The following is a 25,922-nucleotide window of genomic DNA, read 5'->3' as shown; positions in this document are numbered from 1 at the left end:
CACTGGTGATGTCAGGGGCAGGTAGTCAGATCCCCCAGTGTCAGTCAGTGTCAGATTGTTTGCTGCAGTATAGCAGTCCCATTATATGTCGCTGATTGCGGCCATTAGTAGTATAAAAATAAAATAAATAATCCCCGTATATATACCATAGTTTGTAGGTGCTATAAATTTCACTCAAACCAATCAATATACACTTATTGGGATTTTTTTTTTATCAAAAATATGTAGCAGAGTACATTTTAGCCGGAATTTATGAAGAAATTAGATTTTTTATTGTATTAGATTTTTTTTATTGGATATGTTTTATAGCAGAAAGTAAAAAATAGTGTTTTTCCCAAATGTTCAGTGTTTTGTTGCTTATATCGCAAAAAATATAAAACCCAGTGGTGATCAAATACCACCAAAAGAAAGCTCTATTTGTGTGAAAAAAAAACTATACGAATTTAATTTGGGTACAGCGTTGCATGACTGGGCAGTCGTCATTTAAAGTAGTGCAGTGCCAAATAGTAAAAAGGGCCTGGTCATGAAGGGGGTAAAATCTTTTGCAGCTGAAGTTGTTAAAGTGGCAATCAGCACTCCCATTAAGATCTGTGTATAACATTTCCAGACAGGAGATGAAGGGTGCATTGAGGCTGGGTTCACACACATGAGAATTGGATGCGGCTTTCCTGGATCAAATTTGCATGACAGGAATTGAGCGGCTCTGAATGGAGCCAGTTCACACAGTTCCGGGCGGCCGCAGTCCGCATTTACAAAAGGGTCCCGTGGGTCTTTGGTTCTGATTCAAGTGCAAATTCAGGCAAAAATTTGGATTAGATTTGCACCTGAATCGGTGAACAGGGACACACTGGACCCCATGCTGTGAACCGCGGCGGCACCATATGTGAACCCAGCTTTAAAGCTTCAACAAACTTGCTGTTCACTCTGCTCTAATACAAATTTGAAGCCTGTGTGAACCAGAATTTAGTCTGCATATCTACCAGTCCCATCCTAATGCTGTATCATAAGCCTCTCTGGATTTAAGTGATAAGGATTTCCGAGTAAAAAAACTCTATCGTCATCAGCAGAGTGAGTGAGACAAACAATAATGGAAATTAAAAGAAACTATTTAGGGGGTGAGAGTAGGTAATAAGATCTCAGTGCTAGGCTCCACAAAAACTGAATGTAATTAAAACTGAAATGTCAGTTATTGATAGATCATCATTTAATGTCACAGAATGATCAATCTTGAACAGGCCTGCTTATAAATGGATATGAACAAACTTGGCCAATCTTGACAAATTTAACCTCTGAACAGTATGGGAGACAAACTAGCAATGGCCACACACAGTGCCTTGAAAAAGTATTCATAACCCTTTGAAATTTTCCACATTTTGTTATGTTACAACAAAAACGTAAATGTATTTTATTGGGATTTTATATGATAGACCAACACAAAGTGCCACATAATTGTGGAGTGGAAGGAAAATGATAAATGCTTTTCCAAATGTTTTACAAATGTGGAGTGCATTTGTATTCAGCCCCCTTTACTCTGATACCCCTAACTAAAATCTAGTGAAACCAATTGCCTTCAGAAGACACCTAATTAGTAAATAGAGTCCACCTGTGTGTAATTTCATCTCAGTATAAATACAGCTGCTCTGTGAAGTCCTCAGAGGTTTGTTAGAGAACCTTAGTGAACAAACAGTCTCATGAAGGCCAAGGAAAAAAAACAGACAGGTCAGGGATAAAGTTGTGGAGAAATTTAAAGCAGGGTCAGGTTATAAAAAGATATCCCAAGCTTTGAACATCTCACAGAGCACTGTTCAATCCATCATCCGAGAATGGAAAGAGTATGGCACAACTGCAAACCTACCAAGACATGGCTGTCCACCTAAACTGACAGGCTGGGCAAGGAGAGCATTAATCAGAGAAGCAGCAAAGAGACCCATGATAACTCTGGAGGAGCTGCAGAGATCCACAGCTCAGGTGGGAGAATCTGTCCACAGGACAACTATTAGTTGTGCACTCCACATATCTGGCCTTTATGGAAGAGTGGCAAGAAGAAAGTCATTGTTGAAAGAAAACCATAAGAAGTCCCCTTTTGCAGTTTGTGAGAAGCCATGTAGGGGACACAGCAAACATGTAGAAGAAGGTGCTCTGGTCAGATGAGACCAAAATTTAACTTTTTGGCCTAAAAGCAAAATGCTATGTGTGGTGGAAAACTAACACTGCACATCACCCTGAACACACCATTCCCATCGTGAAATATGGTGGTGGCAGCATCATGTTGTGGGGATGCTTTTCTTCAGCGGGGACAGGGAAGCTGGTCAGAGTTGATGGAAAGATGGATGGAGCCAAATACAGGGCAACCTTAGAAGAAAACCTGTTAGAGTCTGCAAAAGACTTGAGACTGGGGTGGAGGTTCACCTTCTAGTAGGACAAAGACCCTAAACATACAGCCAGAGCTACAATGGAATGATTTACATCAAAGCACATTCATGTGTTAGAATGGCCCAGTCAAAGTCCAGACCTAAATGCAATTGAGAATCTGTGGCAAGACTTGAAAATTGCTGTTCACAGACGCTCTCCATCCAATCTGACAGAACTTGAGCTATTTTGCAAAGAAGAATGAGCAAAAAGTTCACACTCTAGATGTGCAAAGCTGGTAGAAACATACCCAAAAAACTTGCAGCTGTAATTGCAGCAAAAGGTGGTTCTACAAAGTATTGACTCAGAGGGGACTGAATACAAATGCACGCCACAATTTTCAGATATTTATTTGTAAAAATGTTGAATACCATTTATCATTTTCCCTCCACTTCACAATTATGTGCCACTTTGTGTTGGTCTATCACATAAAATCCATTTACGTTTTTGGTTGTAAAATGACAAAATGTGGAAAACTTCAAGGGGTATGAATACTTTTTCAAGGCACTTTACACAGGAACATGCAGTCATTGTAACAATCTACCATTCCAGCTGTTCAACATTGGTGTGATATCTATCAGCCTTAGGAGTTATACATTTATATCACTTGATTATTAGCCTTTGCATTTACACCATAGCACACGTTTTTAAACTATTGCACCGTAGCTTACCACCAACAACACCAACTCCAACACTGCTTCTTCTAGTGTTCATTGGTGCAACATGAAACCACTCATTGGCTTTGAAATTATATGCTTCCACAGTTGCCAGTCCTACAAAAAGAGACATATGCAATTTTACCAAGAGCTGGAGCTGTAATATGTAGAACTAAATAAAATCACTGTTTAAAGATTAACATGTTGCTTTATTTTTTCTGGCTTGCAGCTTTCCAGCAGCAATGTTAAGATCCATTTATGTGTTGGAAAACAAAATTTAAAGCAAAAGCAATGTACATGTAGGACAGAAGACTTGCATTAGCTCTTGGGAAAATTTGCTACTAGCTGGCAATACTCCTTTTTTCCCCATCAGACTATCAGCTGCTGGTACAGTAGGGAGCAAGATGTTATATTTCTCCTGGTGTTTTGTTTGTTGATGAGCTCATCCTCTCACTGGATAGGGAATAGGGTGTAGCCCAGGGAAAAGGATTTTCCTTGGTCAAAATGCACAGGTGGCACTGATTATGTATTTAGCCAATCATGTTCATGACCTGTTGCCAAATAACCTAATTAGTTGCAAAATATTCTTCCACCTCTTCCTTGTTAGTATCACTTCGGCTGCTTTTTGTTGCCCTGTCCCAACTTTTTTGAGATGTGTTGCTGCCATCAATTTCAAAATTACCTAATTTTTATTTATTTTTTTCTTGTCAAATTTGTTTATTTAAATTTTAACAATTAGTATACATAAGTACATATGGTGGCAGCAAAAGAAAAGATTTTTTTTTTTTTTTAATGGTACATGTTCTCCGTTTAAACATTTGACATCTTTTCTATTGTGAATAAAATATGTTTATGAGATTTGCATATCACTGCATTCTGTTTTTATGTAGATTTTACACAGCGTGCTAACTTTTTTGGAAACAGGGTTGTATATAACTACCAGTGATAATAAAAACACATTCAGATCAATAGCAATGTTTAAAGGATAAGTTCACCTTTGGTTACATGTTATGTTTTCCACCCAGTTTTAGGGTTGAACATATAACATGTTCCCAGTGCTGCAGCCACCGCCCCCCTCCCTGTGGCATCAGTACAGGGAGAAGTTACACATACTAGCTTTCACTTTTTGAAAGCAGCACGGCCGTGCGGGGCTCCATCCACATGGCCGCGTCATTCATACACAGAGTTCTGTGTATGAGTGAACTACAAGTTCCAACAGCCTTTGTGGTTCTCAATGAACTACCATGGCGCTGTGGAGTGCTGTGGTAGTTCATTGAGTTTACCTGTCAGTGAGTATCAGCTTACCGTAAGGAAAGTATGAGTAAACAGATACACTGAGAGAATACAGGAGACCTGATCGCTGGTGCAATGCTTTACAGTCTCTCAATACAAAAAAAATAAATGCACATTTTTTTTACCTGCAAAAAGATGTGCATTTATAATTTTTTTGTACAAAGGTGAACTTATCCTTTAAAGCCTATTGATGAGCAAAGCTTCTCATCCTCCCGAAGGAGGATTATTACCAGCATAGGAGGAATCAGTACAATGAACACATCCTTACAGACTAAGTTATATGTCTTGTGGTGATTTTTCTGATGTTTATTTTGGCTGCACTTTGGCTTTAGCGGCGCTATACCGATTTCAAAAAGTAGTTTTTGTGCTACTTTATGCAATTTTGGGCTGCGATTTACATTGACATCTATGCAGAAACCTGCACAGATATCTCTGAAATCGCGGCCGAAATCGGGACTGACACTCAGCTGAACTCGCATAGCTTCATTCCCGCAGCCTTTAACCACAGCTTGTTCAATTAAGCTTTGGCAATAAAACCTGGAAGCTGATTGGTTTCTATGCAGAGGTGAGACTGATTTTGCACTCTCCAGCTCTAATAAATCAAACCCTAGGTGGCAACACGGCAGTAATTTCACCATCACCCTGTTAAAGTAGAAAAAATTGATCTACTGGCATGATTATAGGTAATAAAAACAGGGGGACTCAAACATGGTATACTTACCTCCTCTGTATAGTGGTTTTTGCACAGTGGTTTCAGCGCTTTGAGTTTTGGCTGCCTCTGAATGTTTGTACTTGTTTTCATACCACTCCTGGTGTGCTCACCCACACAGCTGCTTTTTGGGCTCCTGTAGGACACTTATATGGTTCCCAGTGCAATCTATGTCTCAGTTTCCTGGCACCAGATATTTTTGTTGTTTCATTGTTTTGCACAGAGCAGCCCGGATCCTCCTCTTCTAGGGTTCCCATTCAGTTACAGAGCTGTGGCTTGGCTCCGCCCACTTTCTATTATCATTGACTGACTGACTTTGATCGACAGCAGCGAAAGCCAATGAGGGCTGCACTGCTGTCTCAACCATTGAGGAGGGTAGTCCCGGACAGCCGAGACATTTCTACAACATCGCTGGAGCTAGAGGGACTTCAAGTAAGTATTAGGGGGGCTGCAGGACACAGAAGGCTTTTTATCTTAATGCATAGAATGCATTAAGATAAAAAAACCTTCTGCCTTTACAACTACTTTAATGCCAACAGACTGCATCATATAGGTCATTTTTTGTTTATTTTATCTATAGTTACACTTTAAATGGAACCTATCAGAATAAAAATAGGAGATCTGCCATTGTTCTAATGCTTAATAGTGCAAGCTTTTTCACTGCATTGCAAAATGTGCACTATATATTGATATCACCTCACAATGATAACAATGTTCCTCATATACCAAATGGCGCATTTACCTGTACTGCCGTCAAATCCTCCAACAGCATAGAGCAGCCCATTCAAGACAGCAGCCCCGAGAGTACTTCTCCTGTCCTGCATGTTGGCCACACTTAGCCACTGATCCTTCACTGGGTCATACGAGTCTACCGTACGCACCCGGAGCGAACCGTTAAATCCACCAACAGCGAACACATGCCCATTCATGTATACCACACCTGCAGAAACAGCCATTAATGATGGTCATATCACTTTTATAACTTGCCAACATTACTACCTACAAATACAAAACCCACAGGGATTATTTGTGTGTACAGTAAAGTAGAAAGTTTCAGTGGCCACCATTGTCTACAACACATGCAATGAGGTGAGTGAGTGTACACAGCGGCAGATGTTCAAACACAGGCAAATCTTTGAATCTCCCAGGAAAACCGCATCCAACAGCTGCATAAATCTTGGTAAAAGTGGTGTGTAAAAAACTCTTACCAGATACATTGGACTCCCTTGTCAGCGACAGGGAATCACTAGAGCAGATTGCCTCTCAGGGCCTTGAAACGGACATCCTGACTCTGGAAACCTTCTGGATCGAACTCTGCATGGATCTCCCGGGGCTGCCAGGTAGGTCCTCACAAAGGATGGCCAAGGAACGGATCAGAAGAGACGGGACATCTCACATGGAACTGAAGTGGGAGCTGAATTTTCTCTCAGATGGCATGTGGAGAAAAAAATAAATAGGCTCCACATAGTGTAGATGAAAAAAAGGTGGGTTTTTTATTGCTAAAAAGCCTGGTTACAATAAAAAATGTGATCACAAAATATAAAAACAAAATAGGCAACAAGGAGGATGCTGAAAATGCCCAACGCGTTTCGACCAATGGGTCATCTACTGGGGCATAAGAGTTTTTTACACACCACTTCTACCAAGATTTATGCAGCTGTTGGATGCGGTTTTCCTGGGAGATTCAAAGATTTGCCTGTGTTTGAACATCTGCCGCTGTGTACACTCACTCACCTTTCTCAGTGGGACACTTTCTATACTTTTGTTACTTATTGGACTTTATTTATCCATGTTGAGAGACTCATGAGTTAATTTGTTGATGTGGATACCATTTAATAAGTATTTCCCCTGACTGGGGTTTTTTCACAGTTTATGCGCTACATTTCTTTTCACAGTATCTTTATGGTTGTTGTCACTCCGTATGTAGCTGCTCCTTATTTATTCATAGTTTGTATAGCGCAGTGTATATATTTAATTAAATTCGTACAAAAATGTTTGTATTGTAAGTAACCTCTTCGCTTTCAACATGAGACTAGCATGCTACAAAAAAAACGGACGTTCGGTCATCCGAAAATCTAAGCGTGTGTATGAGGCTTTAGAGCAGGGGTCTCAAACTGGCGGCCCTCCAGCTGTTGTGAAACTACAAGTCCCATCATGCCTCGGCTTGGAGGGCTGCTGGTTTGAGACCCCTGCTTTAGAAGAATAGAACGTACTTTGAGCCAAGAATACATACTTGAACAGAATCTTCCTTTGTCACTTTAAATACACTTCTAGTAAGAAAACAGCTAAATGGTCAGCCCTTCCCGAGCAGTCATTGTCACACTGAAGTCGCTGTCTGGGTCAGACTGTGGAATACAAACCTGATCTGCATCGTCTTGATGGTAATTCAGCCACTTGGTGCCACTGTTCCTCTTTGAAATCATAGCATTCCACGCTGCGAATCGCCTTTGGAGCCTGACCTCCAACTACCACCATTAACTGCAGAAATAAAAAAGAAAGAATGTGATCAACATCTTCTCCCCTACTGCTTATCACGTGAACTATGTAAAGCAGTAGGTAGTAAACAGTGACGGCAAAGCGAGATCGTGTGCATTGTATGGTTACAGTGATGTGTAATGTATTTTCCATTTATTGTTAGTGTATACATACTCTACAATAACACATACAACTCAGAATCATTGTCAACGTGGTAGTATGCCAGACGTGGTGGACAGGAAGGAACAGCATTTCACAAATAGTGGACTTGTCCGAAGGTCAAAGGATTCTGGATTTGTATATACAGTGCTGGGAAAAAGTATTCCTGATTTTATTTTTTTGCATATATGTCTCACTTAAATGATTCAGATCATCAAATACATTTTATTACTACACAAAGATAACCCGAGTAAATGAAAATTGCAGTTTTAACCACTTCAGTTCCGGAAGGATTTACCCCCTTAATGATCAGAGCATTTTTTGCGATACGGCACAGCGTTGCTTTAACTGACAATTGCGCGTTAGTGCGACGCTGTACCCAAACAAAATTGACGTCTTTTTTTTCCCCCACAAATAGAGCTTTCTTTTGGTGGTATTTGATCACTTCCGCTTTTTTAAAAAAATTTTACGCTATAAACAAAAAAAGAGCGACAATTTTGAAAAAAATATATAAAAAAAAACAAATGTATTCATCAGTTTAGGCCGATATATATTCTTCTACATATTTTTGGTAAAAAACATAAAAAAAATAAAATAAATCGCAATAGGCGTATATTGATTGGTTTGCGCAAAAGTTATCGCATCTACAAACTTCAGGATTGATTAAGGGACTTTTATTTATTTTTTTATTGTTTTTACTGGTAATGGCAGCAATCTGTAAGGGTTTACAACCACTTTAAATGATTTAACTAATTAAGGGAAAAAAAAAAAAAGTTGTCCGAACCTGCCAGGTCCTATGCGAAAAGGTAATGTTGAATCAAGAAATCACTTAAATTAGAAGCTGACAAAGTGGAGCAAACTAAAAGATCTCAAAAAGCAACACATCATGCTGTGATCTAAAGAAACTCAAGAACAGATGTGAAACAAATGAATTGACATGCATCAGTCTGGAAAAGGCTTACAAAGCCATTTCTAAGGCTTTGGGACACCAGCGAACCATAGTGAAAGCCATTATTCACAAATGGAGGAACCTTGGAACAGTGGTGAACCTTCCCTGGAGTGGCCAGGCCTGCCAAAACCATTCCAAGAGCACTGACAATGACAACTCATCCAGGAGGTCATAAAAGAACCCCAAAAAACATCTAAAAGAACTGCAGGCCTCACTTGCCTCAGTTAAGGTTAGTGTTCATGATTCAACAATAAGAATGACTGGGCAAACATGGCATTCATGGGAGAGTTCCAAGGCAAAAGTCACTGCTGACCAAAAAGAACACAAAGGCTTGGCTCACGTCTGCCAAAAAACATCTTGATTATCCCCAAGACAAATGGGCAAATATTCTGTGGACGGATGAGACAAATATGAAGTTTTGGGAAGGTGTGTATCCAGTGGCGGCCCGTCCATAGGGGGCGCCTGGGTGCTGCCCCCCCCCTCCTGTAGTCATAAAAAAAAAAATTAAAAAAAAAAAAAAAATGTTTTAAACGGCCCCTTTAAGAACAAAACGAAAAAAAAAAAAAAGTCCTTTAACAAAGTGCACTGTGGCGCCGGACGCAGTGCACTATGGGAAGCGCCACGTCAATGCAATCACAAGATTGCAGACGTGGCGCTTCATTTGCGGGCTTTTAACCCGCCTTGTGGCGCAAACGAAAATGCCGATTAGCTTCCGCCCGTAGAATCAGTGTGATTCTATGGGCAGGAGCTTTGCTTTTCAAATCTTGAGGTCACTTCCGGCTTTCGTGAAACAGACGAAAGCCGGAAGTGACGTCGGCAGCTCCGTTCTCAGGCCGAGCGGAGCTGCAGGAGGAAGGTAAGAGCAGTATGAGGGACGGGTTTCAGTCTGGCAAGGAGGGTGAGCTCCAGCACAGCACAGCTGCATCTGTATCTGTCCCTCTGTTCCCCATCCCCCCCCCCCCCCTCCTGTCTCACTAACACATGGACTCTTCCTATACACAGACAGAGGGGGAGGGGGAGGAGAATGGACACATACACAGGACGTGCTGATCTGAGGTCTGAATATGACACTTGCAGGGGAAGGGGGGCATGTTATCAAAGAAAGATAATCACAGTGATTTGGGGGGCTGGGAGAGGATGCTGTATGTGCTAGGGGCCACTTTGGGAGCAGAGAGGATTTGTGCTAGAAGGGGGGTTGAATATAAAATTAGACCCCCCCCAGCACAAATCCTCTCTGCTCCTAAAGTGGCCCCTAGCACATACAGCATCCTCTCCCAGCCCCCCAAATCACTGTGAGTATCCTTCTTTGATAACTTGCCCCCTTCCCCCTTGTTCAAAGAGATGCTGGCTGCTATTAAGGAGACAATCGTGGTTTCTGGGATCAGTGGACACAGTGGATGCGTTTTGATGACACAGTGGATGCGTTTTTGATGACACAGTGGATGCGTTTTTGATGACACAGTGGATGCGTTTTTGATGACACAGTGGATGCGTTTTTGATGACACAGTGGATGCGTTTTTGATGACACAGTGGATGCGTTTTTGATGACAAAGTAGATGCGTTTTTGATGACACAGTGAATGCGTTTTGATGACACAGTGAATGCGTTTTGATGACAGAGGCTGCGTTTTGATGACAGTGGCTGCGTTTTGATGACAGTGGCTGCGATTGATAACACAGTGGCTGTGATTGATGTTTTTTTTTCAGAATTTTTCAGTTTGTTTGCGCGCCCCCAAAAATTTTGAGCACCAGCCGCCACTGTGTGCGTCCTGTTATGTCTAGCATAAAACGAACACAGCATTTCATTAAAAGAACATTATACCAACAATCAAATGTGGTAGTGTGATGGTCTGGGGCTGTCTTGCACCTTCAGGACCTGGACGACTTACCATAATTGGTGGAAATCATGAATTCTGCACTCTGCCAGAAAATCCTGAAGGAGAATGTCCGGCCATCAGTTTGTGACCTCAAGCTAAAGCGCACTTGGGTTATGCAGCAGGACAATGATCCAAAACACACCAGCAAGTCCACCTCTGAATGGCTCAATAAAAAAAACAAAAAACCTAAAAATATGATTTAAATCTGAATGACATGCTGTGGCATGACCTTACACAGGCCGTTCATGCTCCAAAACCCTCCAAAGGGGCTAAATTAAAACAATTCTACAAAGAAAAGTGGTCCAAATTTCCTTCACAGCAATGTGAAAGACTCATTGCCAGTTATCGCCACACTTGATTGCAGTTATTGCTGCCAAGGACTGGCACAACCAGTTTATATGTTTGGGGGGCAATTATTTTTTCACATAGGGCCAGGTTTGGACAGCTTTTTCCCTTAATAAATGAAATCATCACTGCATTGTATATTTGCTCGAGCTATCTCTGTGTAATATTAACCACTTCCTGCCCAAGGTACATCATATGATGTCCTGAATTTTGAGTGGGGATATCTGAATGATGCCTGCAGCTACAGGCACCATCCAGATATAATCTTTTTCAGCCGGCTATTCCCTGCACCGTAAAAACAATCATAGCGGCAGTTCAGCCTGTCCCCTCCCTCTGGTACTTCTACTGGCTCGCCTGTGATTTCTGGTGACTAGATGGTTTCCAGTCATCTCTCCCACCCTCGGAGGTCCAGGTGTGACGTTATGACGTCACGTCCAGGCCGGTGGATATAAACAATGCCGGGGACGCAGCTGGAAAAGCTGAGTTTTTTTTTTTTTTTTTTTAATATCAGTCTTTCCAGCCTTTCCACTTTTAAAGAGAAAGTGAAAAATTTAAGTAAAATTAAAAAATAAAAAATTTTAAGCACCCCCATCCACGCGTGCTCACGCACAGAAGCGAACACATACGCAAGTCACTCTCACATATGTAAATGTAGTTCAAATCACACATGTGCGGTATCACAACGTGCATTAGAGCAAGAGCAACAATTCTAGCCCAAGACCTCCTCTGTAACTCTAAACAGGTAACCTGTAAACATTTTTAAAACTTTACCTATGGAGATTTTTAAGTACCAATGTTTGGCGCCATTCCACGAGTGTGCGCAATTTTAAAGCGTCACATGTTAGGTATCTATTTACTCGGCGTAACATCTTTCACATTATACAAAAAAATTGGGCTGACTTTACTGCTTTGTTTTTTTAATTCATGAAAAACATTTTCCCCCAAAAAAGCATTTGAAAAATTGCTGCGCAAATACAGTGTGACATAAAAAGTTGCAACGACTGCCATTTTATTCCCTAGGGTCTCTACTAAAAAAACATAAAAAATGTTTAGAGGTTCTGAGTAATTTTCTAGAAAAAAAATATGATTTTTACATGTAGGAGCTAAGTGCCAGAATTGGCCCTGATGGGAAGTGGTTAAAATTTGATTGAAGATCTGAATCATTTGAGTGTGCCAAATCTGAAAAAAAAAAAATCAGGACGGGGGCAAATACTTTTTCACAGCACTGTACGAGAAAACCTCAAAATATCACCCTTACAGACATTAATGAACCAGAGGGGGGACCAGGACATACTAAAAAGCTGATCTCGTTTATATTAATTGCCGCCATGATAGCAATCACTAGGTCCTGGAAGTCTTCGTCCATCCTGTTTGAACTAGTAAAAAACAAACTTTCATAGTTATTGGTAAATGAAAAACTCTCTGCCATTTTGAACAAAAAAAAAAATTAAACTATTTGCAAAAATCTTGGACCCATGGATACAATACATCTCTGGAGAAATGTACAGAGCCCTGTGCGGTGGACCGGTGGCTTGGACCCAAAGTGGCAATCTGTTTTAATCTGTTTTTCTTTGCTTGTCATACGTGTTCTATTCCATCCAGGGTTGCACCTATACCGTTCCCCCCTGCAAGTATGAGTATCGATACTTGTGCTCAAGTACTTGCCGATACCTTTGCGGCAAGTTTTGAACCCATACAAAATGAATGGGCTCAAATCACACTGCAAAGAATCGCATGCGATTTGAACAGGAATGTGATGCAATTTTTCCCGCACCACTCCTGTGTGAACCCAGGTTCAAATCACATTGATTATTTGCAGTGCAATTTGAGCCCATTCATTTTGTATGAGCTCAAATAGCACTGCAAAAGGTATTGGTTTCAGGTATCGGAGCATCTGTATGAGTATGCTTAGTAGCGGCACCGATACCGATATTGGTTCAACCCTATTTCTATCTTATTTATTTTTACACACATACTTCAATGTGTATAATGCTAAAAACGATTTTTCTGGAAGAGCACAGTGTCCTACAAGAGATGTCTATTAATGGGACTAACATTGCCATGCTACCTGTGACATTGCACTCTTCGAAAGGAAAGGGGGGGGGGGGGGGGGGGGGGGGGGGGGGTTAAGATAGGTAACACACACATCCAGTTTATGGAGAATTCATGTTTATATAATGGAGGTAGCCTGATTTCTGGAAATTATAATGTATGTTTGTACTTACTTCTGTATGTACAACCCCTCCCTATTAGAGTGCAAGCTCTCAAGAGCGGGGCCCTCTTAACCCTCTTTTATTAAACTGTATTGTCTCTTTCTACAGGCATACCCCACTTTTAAGCTCACAATGGGGTTTATTTACTAAAGCTGGAAAGTGTAAAATCAGGCTCACTTCTGCTTAGAAACCAATGAGCTTCTAACCCCAGCTTGTTCAATTAAGCTTTGGTAATAAAACCTGGAAGCTCATTGGTTTTTTGCAGAAGTGAGCCTGATTTTGCACTTTCCAGCTTTAGTAAATAAACCTTATTGTGTACTTAAAAGTGGGGTATGCCTGTATATTGTAAAGCGCTGCACAAACTCTTGGTGCTATATACATTCTGTATAATCATACAACCTTGCATTGGGCCGCTGTGGCTGTCAGAAGGCCAATCATACAAGAACACTAGCAAAACACATCACAGTCTTGCTTGTGACAATCAAGCTAATGGGAGCCGACTCCCGATATGGGGACATGCTGGAAAATGTGTAATGATATGGTTAGGGCTTGTCCATACCAGATGCTTATTTTTACATGCTTCCTGAATGTGTACACAGTAAAATCAATGTTTTTCAATCACCCCACTTCATACCACTGTGTTCAGTTCCAATGCTTGCATTTTTTGCACCAGAATGCATGTAAATGCACTAGAAACCACATAAACGCCCAGTGCTCCTTAGCACTCTGAAGTTCAAGTAAAAAAAAAAAAAAAACACACTGGATGTATTAAAACCGCATGTAACTGTTCATTTGGAAATGCACACTGAATGCAGAAATTCTGTTGTGAACTAGCCCAGGGAGTGTGCATGGTGTTTGGCATATTACTTGGACTTCAGTTATATGTGGACTTAAAGTGTTCCTAAACCCACAACACTAAAATCAGTCTGTATATGCAGTAAAGAATGCTTGTTATTCTCACTGTGGAACCTAAGGGGTCAATCCTGCTCATTGTGTAAAAAGGCTGTTTAATTCGGTCTTCTCTGAGCCTCCTTCCACAGTCCCCCAAACCATCTACTGATAGAACAGAGCCTTGGGGGCAAGCTACACATGCTCAGTTTGGTGTGTATTGCTAGAGAGTTTTTTTTTTTTCCTGGGAGAGTGCATGTGACCAGCACAGAGCCAATCAGCACTGCCCAGACAGAGGGTCAAGAAACTCCTACAAGCTTTAACCAGGCACTCATAGAAGTCATAAGATTGCTATATACTCATGATGAGCAAATGTTTTTAGCAGTTTATATTTACTAAAATAATTGCACTAACATGTTCTGTGTACTGCGAGAGACCAGATATAGTGAATGCAGGGTCCTGGGTTTAGTAACACATTTTTATGACACAATGCAATGTATATAGTTTTTTTTGGCCATAATTAAAAAAACAAAACAAACAACAGTAAGGCAATACACGTGCGATGTATATACATTATGCATCCCTTCTGAAGTGACTCCAGAATGGGCTTATCAAACTATTGTAGGATGACAGTCAGGTATTCTTACATACAACACAATATCACTTTGTAGGCATAAAAAAGTGATATGTGGGCATGTAATTATATACTAAAGAACAATCTCCCTTTGCATGAATCTGCTCTCCCACACTATTGTTCTTCATCACTTTCCCACTAACACATTACACTGCACTATGTAGGCGTTATCCCTTATCGCTGGAGTAACACTCTAACTCACAGTCTAATGTGACACAACTTGCCAAACTCAGTTAAAACTTTCCCAAAATCTCTGTTTTGGAATTTCACAGCTTATGGTATTCTGGATGATGCCACTTTCCTACCCAATAATTCCAAGAACACTCCTTGCTGGATGTAGAAGAAATGAAATTGGATGGCCGCACTGTAATATAAATACCTTTATTGATATAAACTGATCCATACACCAACAGAGGTACAGATAACTGACGCGTTTCGCATCGTTAGTGGCGCTTAGTCATAGCTGTAGGAGCAAATAATATGTTTAGAAAATTAACCCATGAAGAGAAGACCAAAAATGAAAGATACTTCATAAATCTAGGGTCCAAAGAGTAAGCTATAAAAGATCGCCTGCCAACCCACTCCAAATTACATACAATGCACTTGTATACCAAAACATGACACACCATGCCTATGTATCTAATAAACACCTAATAAAAACATTTAGTGAAAATGAAATATAAATACGTGCAGATGAACATATAATGCATCATTTAAAAATATGTGGAAATCTAAAAAAGATATATACACATATATACATGTGGTTAACGCTTGCCAAATGGTGTCAAAAGAGGAACTGTGCCCAAATGGCAAAATGATGAAAAACATCCATATATTGTATGCATAACAACCCTTACATGTAATTAGAAGAATTATACAGGGGTACAACCAACTGTATTAAATTGAAGTGTGTTTGCCTCAACAATATGTGAACATTTACGGACCATACCATCCATTTTGCTGTGAATGTATGTAACTTCATTTTCTCAATGTAATCCTGATATGATACAATAGAACAATGAAAAATGAGAAGTTATAAAAAATGATTAAATGGAAAATGAGGACTAGATGGGCAGGATGCAAAGGATATATGGAACATGCCTAGGGCTAGTAAATTGGCACAAGGAGGGTACCTAAACTCATGGATGCGTCCGTTATTCATTCCATCAATCGTAAAAATGGGATACGTCCCACTCAAAAAACCCCTTGCTGGATATAGACAGAAAAAAGCACTTTGAGAAATACATATCTAGTTATTAGCATTAGGCTTACAAGAATTCCAGCCTCAACCCAACTAGTTTTAAAAATGTCCCCTCCCCTCCCTTAGCACCTGGTCACGTGACCACCTTTGTCAGCCAGAGCTGGCTGCAAGGGAGAGAGGACATGACGACTGTGAATGCCTGGGATCAGTGACATCACCCATAGGCTCCCAAGGCCTAGCCATTGTTGGTGCTCCCTGCTCTCAGATAACAGAGTGGGCTGAAATTGGGTAAATATAGAACATCTTTTTTAACAGCATGACAGTCAGCATGGGTGTTAGAAGGGGATCTTTTTTTTTTTTTTTTTTAAACTAGTTAGGTTTAGACTGGAATTCTACTTTTACCACTTCAATACCGGCCACCTTCACCCCCTTCTGCCCAGGCCAATTTTCAGCCTTCAGTGCTGTCACACTTTGAATGACAATTGTGCAGTCATGCAGCACTGTATCCAAATTACATTACAAAATCATTTTTTGAGACAAAAAGATCTTTTATGTGGTTGTATTTAATCACCACTGGGGTTTTTATTTTTTGCTGAACAAAATGAAAAAAGACCGAAAATTTTGAAAAAAACAAAAAACAAAAAAAAACCAAACAAGTTTTTCTTGCACCGATGCGCACCAATAGGAGGCACTGATTGGCACTGATGATCAGTGCCCTGATAGTGTAAATGTGCCCTGTCAGAATTGCTTGTTACCGGCTCTCCTCTCCTCATGATGTGACCACGCGTGAGGAAAGGAATGTCAAAAACGGGCAAGTTTGTTTACAAATGATCAGCTGTGATTGGACATCGTTGGTTGCCGGTGGGATGTATGGAGCTCCATTGTTGGGTATCGGCGGGAGGAACAGGTGCCCCATTGTCGGCAGGAAGAACAGGCGCCCCATCGGCGAGAGGAACAGGTGCCCCATCATTGGTATCAGTGGGAGGAACAGCACCCCATTATTGGTATCAGTGGGAGGAATAGTGCCCCATTATTGGTGTCCGTGAAAGGAAAAGTGCCCCATCGTAGGTGTCAGTGGAAGGAAAAGTGCCCCATCGTTCGTGTCAGTGGAAGAAAAAGTGCCCCATCAATTGTATTCGTGAAAGGAAAAGTGCCTCATCGATTGTATTCGTGAAAGGAAAAGTGCCCTATTGATGTTGTCAGTAGAAGGAATAGTGCCCCATTTTTGGTGTCAGTGGGAGGAATAATGTTCCATCATAGGTTTCAGTGGGAGAAATAGTGCCCCATCATTGGTATCAGTGGGAGGGATAGTGCCCCAATTGTTCTTTCATAGGGAAGGGATAGTGCCGCAATTGTGTCAGTAGGCGGAATAAGGTCCCATCATTGGTGTCAGTGGGAGGAATAGTGTTCCATCTTCATATCAGTGGAAGCACAAAGGCAAGCAAAGGGCCACATACAGCCTCTGGGCCACAGTTTGGAGATAGATGAAGGACCTTAAAAGGTCTTAAATATATGTCAATATGCCCCAGTAGAAGGAGCTCTAGTCTAAAACATGTCGGGTTGCGATTAACTATTTGTTTCTGGTACCACGCTATTTTCAGCGTGATCACTTTTAACTCTGACTGCTGTCATTTGGATTTTTACTTTGGTTTGAAATAAACCTGTTTATGTGGATTCAAGCACCATGTGGGGTCCTTTCCTCCTTTTGCATGTCCCTACGCTGGCTGAGTGAAGGGTGTATTCTTCCATTACACATCTGCGGGGGGCGGTGTCCACGCCTAGACTTGGAACATCCGTCTCCTCCAGGTCACCTACGACTGCCATAAAGGAACCAGGGGAACCTGCCGTACACGCTGTTCCAACAAGCATCCATTTGGATCGGTTGATCCACAAGCCCGTATGACACCTAGCCGTATGGCAAACGTGTCCACCTGTTCCGGTAAGTGTATTTGCTCCTTTTATTCTCTTCTGTGGATACCGAGTACTGGAACATCACCTTTGTGACTGTTCACACTGTTGGACACTTACACGATCATAATGTTCACTCAGTTGAACATTTATATGGTCATGGACAAAACAAATATTTTATGAAAATCATTCTTTTTTACATATGGTTATTACACTATCACGTTGCACGCTTGATAGTCACACATGTGTGTATTACTCAATTTTGATTTCTATATAGCGCTGCATTTTTATTCCTTATTTTATTACATTGTCACTACATTGTTGATGCTGGCTGCTATAGGCGTCATCTTATAATTTTTTGAGAGTAGCGCAACAATACTGCATTTTCATTACTTAAATATATGTCAACTTGTCTGGATGATCCTTAACCATAATCTGACGTCTCCTCAATCTTATATTTATATAAAAGAGTATTATCCATGGCAGTACTCAAAAGGATAAAAAGATTGTACTCAAAATTAAAATCACTGTTTATTAAAATAAAAAATTTAAGGTCACTTCTTAGCTCGAGAAGTAATAAATACCTTTACAACATGCTCTGCACTTCATAAGCTAAGGTTTGATTGAATCCCTTGTTTCAATTCATACACAGATCTATGTTGAATGTTGGGACCATTGGCCAATTTACCTAGTTTGATAAGCTTCAATGAACAACGTTACACCCACTATGTACACATTACTGATGTGGAATTACCTTTTCCATGTTTGATATCGTGTACCGTTATACTTATTCCAATAAAACTTATTTGGAACAAAAAAATACAAATAAATTTGCAATCTCATGCGCAGTTGAGTCTTGCACTAGATACAAGTGCTGGGTTCAAAATCTCCGGTCTTTGGAGTTTAAATTGATCAGCAGGTCCACGTTGGTCTGTAGATGAAGAATAGGAAGCTACTTCCTTATGGCGGCTCTGATAGCGGTCCTCTTTATAAAAGAGATCCTGGGTCTATTTGACCCCATATCTCTCCTCTGGCCTCCAAAAACATCAGATGAATCCCAGATCGGTTTGACCAGATGCTGTACATGCTGTAACAAGCCGTTACAGCATGTACAGCATCTGGTCAAACCGATCTGGGATTCATCTGATGTTTTTGGAGGCCAGAGGAGAGATATGGGGTCAAATAGAAATTGGAAGTGACAAAATCCTTGTCGATTCTGGTTTCCGATGTCAGAGAAGGATGGGGGGAACTTCTATAGTGTAAGTCAAACTGGTCGCGTTGGTGTATAGAACTGGTCCCATTAGTCCCGGGCTCCCCTGTGGGAGGGAGAGTCAGGGAAAGGCGGTGGGGATGGGGTCTTTCTGCCCCCTATAAAAGTAATCCAGCTGCTCTATAGCCACTCTGATCACTTTAACTTAAAAGAGAATTGCCTGGTGTAAAAAACACACCAGGATCATGGCTGTAGATGCAACATGATAGACATTATCTAGTAAACTATTTGTTAAAAATTCTTACCCCAGCACTTGCAGTTTACAACTTTCAATGCTGCTGGCTCCTGCTCTCTCGGTGCTGCTTTCCTGAACTTCCAGCCATCACAGTGGACACGGTAGTCTCCAGCCATTCTGTTAGTATTGAGAAGGGAGGGAGGAGGAAGGAAGGGAAGAAGGGCAATGCCTTGCCATTCTAGGCTATGGGGCTGTGTGTTTTGAATGATGTACACAGTGTAGGGAGACACAACTCTAGTCTCTGCATACAAGGGTGGCTCCATAGGATGCTGCAAGAGAAAGGAGCCATCCTGAAACAGGAAACCCGGGGCAGCGGTCATGGCACCAACTTAAACTTGAATATAGACAAGGATTACAAGATAAAAAGCTGCATACTCAGAAAGTGATTAAACCAGCATGTGAAAGTGCTCAAAAAACTGAGGGTGCGATATCACTTTAACCACTTGCTTGCACTTTACTGTGGGCAGCTCATATAGGCACAACGATGTACCTGTACATCGCTCCTCTTCTGAAATTAGGGCACGTGTATGCACCCCCTCCCCCCCTGCACCTGGCTGACTCCCATTGTGATTGGGACACCGCTGGATTTTGTCAACAGGTTTCAGCCAAAGATTCATGGCTGAGACTTGCTGATTGGCTGTGTCCAATCACAGCCAAAAGGCCTGTGTTAAAAAATATACAGGGTTCTGTACAGGGGGAACAATCTGTTGCAGGGAGAAGGAACAAACTGATTAATAGTAAATACTAAAAAGCAGCACATATTACACACACATTTACATTTATTAGGCATACACTTCACCCCTTGATTACCCCCAGATGTTAACCACTTCCCAGCCAGTGTCATTCGTACAGTGAATATGTGTAGTATTATCACTGTATAAGTGTCACTGGTAGTGTCAGTTAATGTACCTTCCAGCCAGCGTCAGTTAGTGTCAAATTGACCGCCGCACTAACACAGTCCCAGTAAATCGCAAATCACTGCCATGACTAGGATAATAAATAAATAAAAATTCCAATATACAGTATCTCACAAAAGTGAGTACACCCCTCACATTTTTGTAAATATTTTATTATATCTTTTCATGTGACAACAATGAAGAAATGATGCTTTGCTACAATGTAAAGTAATGAGTGTACAGCTTGTATAACAGTGTAAATTTGCTGTCCCCTCAAAATAACTCAACACACAGCTATTAATGTCTACACCCCGGGCAACAAAAGTGAGTACACCCCCAAGTGAACATGTCAAAATTGGGCCCAAAGTATCAATATTTTGTGTGGCCACCATTTTTTTTCCAGTACTGCCCTAACCGTCTTGGGCATGGAGTTCACCAGCGTTTCACAGGTTGCCACTGGAGTTCTCTTCCACTGCTCCATGTCTCCACATATTTCAAGGGATGGAAATACATGGCTGTCATGGAACATCCCTCACTCCACTTGAGTGCTTCCGTCAGTATACCACTTCCTTGTAGTCTGGACTCAGATATCAGACATTCCAACCACTCATAAGCACAAAACAAGGCGACACTTGCTTCACTGCTAACATGGACTATATTTATTTAGAATCAAAATTACAAGACTTTATATGCCGTTGGAACCTCCTCTAACAATACAACTGTAACCTAATTAACATAAGCTAGTTTACTAAATCATTTACCCAGACTAGGTGATTATTCAATACACATTACCATAAACATCAACACAGGGTTAATTAAAACAAACAACAATGTGTGGAATACCCTTAGAACCTGTGGTAAGCCAGACTAGACTGTTCGTCTCCTAGCCAGTTCTGGAGGCTAATGTGATCAGCTCACTCAATTAACAGGTTGAGTTCAGAATCAAACAAACCAATAATAGTCTCTACATACATCCTGGGAGATATTGTGGACAAATATTACTGTCCCATTTTAAGTAGTCCAAGATATATTTTCTCACTCACCCTGTGCCAGGATAGCACAGGGTGACTTAGACATAAGAGGTGTATGGGTAGCTGAAACAAGGGCATCCCCTACTTTCCAAGGGATTCTGAGTTCCACGGGCCCTCCCGTCACAATGGCCTTACCAGGCCATGATTTAATTTAACCGCTTGACATCCGGAGGACTTCATATGACGTCCTCGACTTTCAGGGCTTATATCTGAATGATGTCTGAGGCTACAGACATCATTCAGATACCGGCATTTTCAGCCGGCGATTCCGTACACCATAAGAATGATCATAGCAGCTGTTCCGCCGCTTGATCGTTCTTACGGGCGGCGGGAGGGGACGTCACCCCCCTCCCGCCGCCCTCCGGTGCTACTACCGACTCACCTCAGCGATCGGTGATTTGGATAGCGGATCCGCCGGCGCCGGATGTTCACCATAGAGATTTCCGGCGGACCAGATGGTCGCCGGAGTCTCTATGATCGTTCGGAGGCCGGGCGCGATGTTATGACGTCACGCCCGGCCTCTGCATTCAAAAAAACGGCGCCGCTTCGGCTGTGAAGCGGCGATCGTTTTATTTTTTTTTTTGATTTTAGGCTTCCCAGCCTAGAGGTGAGATGTGGGGTCTTATTGACCCCATATCTCACTGTAAACAGGACTGATCGTGTCATATTCCTATTACAAGGGATGTTTACATTCCTTGTAATAGGAATAAAAGTGATTAAAAAAAAAAAAAAATTTTTTTTTAAAGTGTAAAAATAAAAATTTTTAAGTAAAATTAACAATAAAAAAAAAAAAAAAATTTTTTTAAAGCGCCCCTGTCCCCGTGAGCTTGCACGCAGAAGCGAACGCATACGTAAGTCCCGCCCACATATGAAAACGGTGTTCAAACCACACATGTGAGGTATCGCCGCGAACGTTAGAGCGAGAGCAATAATTTTGGCCCTAGACCTCCTCTGTAACTCAAAACATGTAACCAGTAAAAAATGTTAAAGCGTCGCCTATGGGGATTTTTAAGTACCAAAGTTTGGCGCCATTCCACGAGCGTGTGCAATTTTGAAGCGTGACATGTTAGGTATCTATTTACTCGGCGTAACTTCATCTTTCACACAATGCAAAAAAATTTGGCTAACTTTGCTGTTTTGTTTTTTTTTAAAGCATGAAACTGTTTTTTTTTCAAAAAAAACGCGTTTGAAAAATTGCTGCGCAAATACCGTGCAAGATAAAAAGTTGCAATGACTGCCATTGTATTCTCTAGGGTCTCTGCTAAAAAAACATATATAATGTTTGGGGGTTCTATCTAATTTTATAGCAAAGAAATGATGATTTTTGACATGTAGGAGCGAAGTGTCAGAAATGGCCTGGATGCGAAGTGATTAAAGTCCCAAAAACCCATCCCCGCTCCACTGCTCTATGACAACATCACCAAGCTGGTGGATGTTAGAGACCTTGCGCTCCTCCCCCTTCCTTTTGAGGATGCCCCACAGATGCTCAATAGGGTTTAGGTCTGGAGAGATGCTTGACCAGTCCATCACCTTTACAGCTTCTTTAGCAAGGCAGTGGTCGTCTTGGAGGTGTGTTTGGGGTCGTTATGTTGGAATACTGCCCTGTGGCCCAGTCTCTGAAGGGAGGGGATCGTGCTCTGTTTCAGTATGTCACAGTACATGTTGGCATTCATGGTTCCCTCAATGAACTGTAGCTCCCCAGTGATGGCAGCACTCATGCAGCCCCGAGCCATGACACTCCCACCACCATGCTTGACTGTAGGCAAGACACACTTGTCTTTGTACTCCTCACCTGGTTGCCGCAAAACACGCTCGACACCATCTGAACCAAATAAGTTTATCTTGGTTTCATCAGACCACAGGACATGGTTCCAGTAATCCATGTCCTTAGTCTGCCAGTCTTCAGCAAACTGTTTGCAGGCTTTCTTGTGCATAATCTTTAGAAGAGGCTTCCTTCTGGGGCGACATTCATGCAGACCAATTTGATGCAGTGTGCAACGTATGGTCTGAGCACTGACAGGCTGACCCCCCCACCCCTTCAACCTCTGCACAAAGCTGGCAGCACTCATACGTCTATTTCCCAAAGACAACCTCTGGATATGACGCTGAGCATGTGGGCTCAACTTCTTTGGTCGACCATGGCAGGCCTGTTCTGGGTGGAACCTGTCCTGTTAAACTGCTGTATGGTCTTGGTCACCGTGCTGCAGCTCAGTTTCAGGGTCTTGGCAAACTTCCTATAGCCTAGGCCATCTTTATATAGAGCACTAATTCTTTTTTCAGATCCTCAGAGAGTTCTTTGCCATGAGGTGCCATATTGAACTTCCTGTGAACTTACTGAGTATGAGAGTGAGAGCGATAACAACAAATTTAACACACCTGCTCCCCATTCATACCTGAGACCTTATAACATTAACGAGTCACATGCCCCCGGGGAGGGAAAATGGCTAATTGGGCCTAATTTGGACATTTTCACTTAAGGGTGTACTCACTTTTGTTGCCAGCGGTTTACACATTAATGGCTGTGTGCTGAGTTATTTTGAGGGGACAGCAAATTTACACTGTTAGAGCACATTCACACAGGGGCAACTTTGGATCCGACTTCAAGTCGCCTGAAGTCGCGCTACATGAAAAAATCAATGTAAATGAATGGATCTGTCTTAATGCACACTACTGCAGTCGCTCCGACTTCAGAAAAGGTTCCTGTACTACTTCAATCCGACTTGAAGGCAACTTGTACCCATTGATTTCAATGGAAGTTGCCTCCAAGTCTGATCACTGTTCATACTGAGGCAACTTTACAGGAAGCAGAAAGGAAACAGAAAGTAATTTACTCCACTAAACAGCCAGCCCCCTCCTTCTCACACACAGCTGATAAGCTCTGATTGGCCACTTGTAAAGTTCCCTGTCCTGGAGGCGACTTCAAGTTGTGTTGTAAGTTGCTCCAAGTCGTGCTGTGATTCATACTCAAGTCGTGTCCAAGTTGCCTCCCAAAGTTGCGCTGGAAGTCGTGTTGCCCCTGTGTGAATGGGCTCTTATACAAGCTGTACACTCACTATTTTACATTGTAGCAAAGTGTCATTTCTTCAGTGTTGTCAAATGAAAAGGTAGAAGAAAATATTTACAAAAATGTGAGGGGTGTACTCACTTTTGTGAGATACTGTATATACCATAGTTTGTAGACGCTATAACCCTCACACAAACCATACCAAAGACATAGCAGAATACATTTGGGCCTAAATTTATGAAGACATTTTTTTTATTGGATAGGTTTTATAGCAGAAAGTAAAAAAAAAAAAAAAAAAAAAAGTGTTTTTTTTCAAAATGTGGTCTTTTTACATTTATACAGGTGTATCTCAAAAAATTTGAATGTCATCAAAAAGTTAATTTATTTCAGCACTTAAAAAAGTGAAACTCATATATTGTATACATTCTTTACACACATGGGGTGATATATTTCAAGCATTTCTTTAAATTTTGATTATGGGTTACAGCTAGTAAAAACCCAAAATTCAGTATCTCAGAAAATTTGAATATTGGGAAAAAGTTCAATATTGTAGACTCATGGTGGAGCACTCTAATCAGCTAATTAACTCAAAAAACGTGTAAAGGTTTCCTGAGCCAAATTGTCTCTCAGTCCAATTCAGCAGGTTACGCAATCATGGGGAAGAATGCTCACTTGACAGTTGTCCAGAAGATAGTCATTGACACCCTCAACAAGGAGGGAAAGTCACAAAAGGTCATTGCTATAGAAGCTGGCTGGTCACAGAGTGCTGTATCCAAGCATATTAATGGAGAGTTAAGTGGATGGAAAAGGTGTGGTAGAAAAAATTGCACAAGCAACAGGGATAACCGCAGCCTTGAGAGGATTGTGAAGCAAAGGCCATTCAAGAATTTGGGAGTGATTCACAAGGAGTGGATTACGGCTGGTGTCAGTGCTTCAAGAGCCACCACACACTGATGTATCCAGGACAAGGGCTACAACTGTCGCATTCCTTGTGTCAAGGCACTCCTGAACCAGAGACAATATCAGAAGCTTCTTACCTGGGCTAAGGATAAAAAGGACTGGACTGTTTCTCAGTGGTTCAAAGTCCTCTTTTAGGATGAAAGTAAATTTTGCATTTGATTTGGAAATCAAGGCCCCAGAGTCTGAAGGAAGAGTGGAAAGGCACAGAATCCAAGTTGAATGAGGTCCAGTGTGACATTTCCACAGTCAGTGATGATTTGGGGAGCCATGTCATATGCTGGTGTTGGTCCACTGTGCTTTATCAAGTCCAAAGTCAACGTAGCCCTCTACCAGGAAATTCTAGAGCACTTCATTGTTCCCTCTGCTGACCAGCTTTATGGAGATGATGATTTCATTTTCCAGCAGGACTTGTCACTTTTGGCAGTGTGGGCAGGTGCCAATACCTCGTTTATTGTTCATGGCATCACTTTGCTTGATTGGCCAGCAAACTCGTCTGACCTAAATCCCATAGAGAATTTGTGGGGTATTGTCAAGAGGAAGATGATAGACACCAGACCGAAAAATGCAGATGAGCTGAAGGCCACTATCAAAGCAACATGGGCTTCCATAACACCTCAGCAGTGCCACAGGCTGAGGTTGCAATAAATAGATTAGCTCAGAGCTTGCCTTCTCACAGCAGAGCTCTTCCATTCTTTTGCCAATGTGGAGTGGGGGTGTGTGCCTTTCCTCCAATCAGCTATCCTGGCTGTATGCCAATAATCCATTCCTAGTGCTGAATAGGAAGTGAAAATTTAACACGATGTGCACTTT

General features: G+C 41.5%; 1 protein-coding gene across 2 annotated transcripts in view; it reads right to left on the bottom strand.

The window, feature by feature from the left end:
- KLHL2 (kelch like family member 2) overlaps positions 1-25,922 on the bottom strand; it is a 265,189-nt gene that overhangs the window by 26,960 nt on the left and 212,307 nt on the right. Inside the window, exons 9-11 of one of the 2 annotated variants that reach the window (XM_073606085.1) lie at positions 7,428-7,545; positions 5,810-6,007; positions 3,081-3,182 (exon numbers count right to left, since the gene is read on the bottom strand). In XM_073606085.1, coding sequence (XP_073462186.1) covers positions 3,081-3,182; positions 5,810-6,007; positions 7,428-7,545 — 418 coding nt within the window. The remainder of the gene's footprint in view (positions 1-3,080; positions 3,183-5,809; positions 6,008-7,427; positions 7,546-25,922) is intronic. The other variant, XM_073606086.1, reaches the window with a different exon arrangement.

This window comes from Aquarana catesbeiana, linkage group LG01 (assembly GCF_042186555.1).
Source record: "Aquarana catesbeiana isolate 2022-GZ linkage group LG01, ASM4218655v1, whole genome shotgun sequence".
Taxonomy (NCBI): Eukaryota; Metazoa; Chordata; class Amphibia; order Anura; family Ranidae; genus Aquarana; species Aquarana catesbeiana.
The sequence above is the reverse complement of the archived record's forward strand: the minus strand, read 5'-3'. Positions and strand labels throughout refer to the sequence as shown.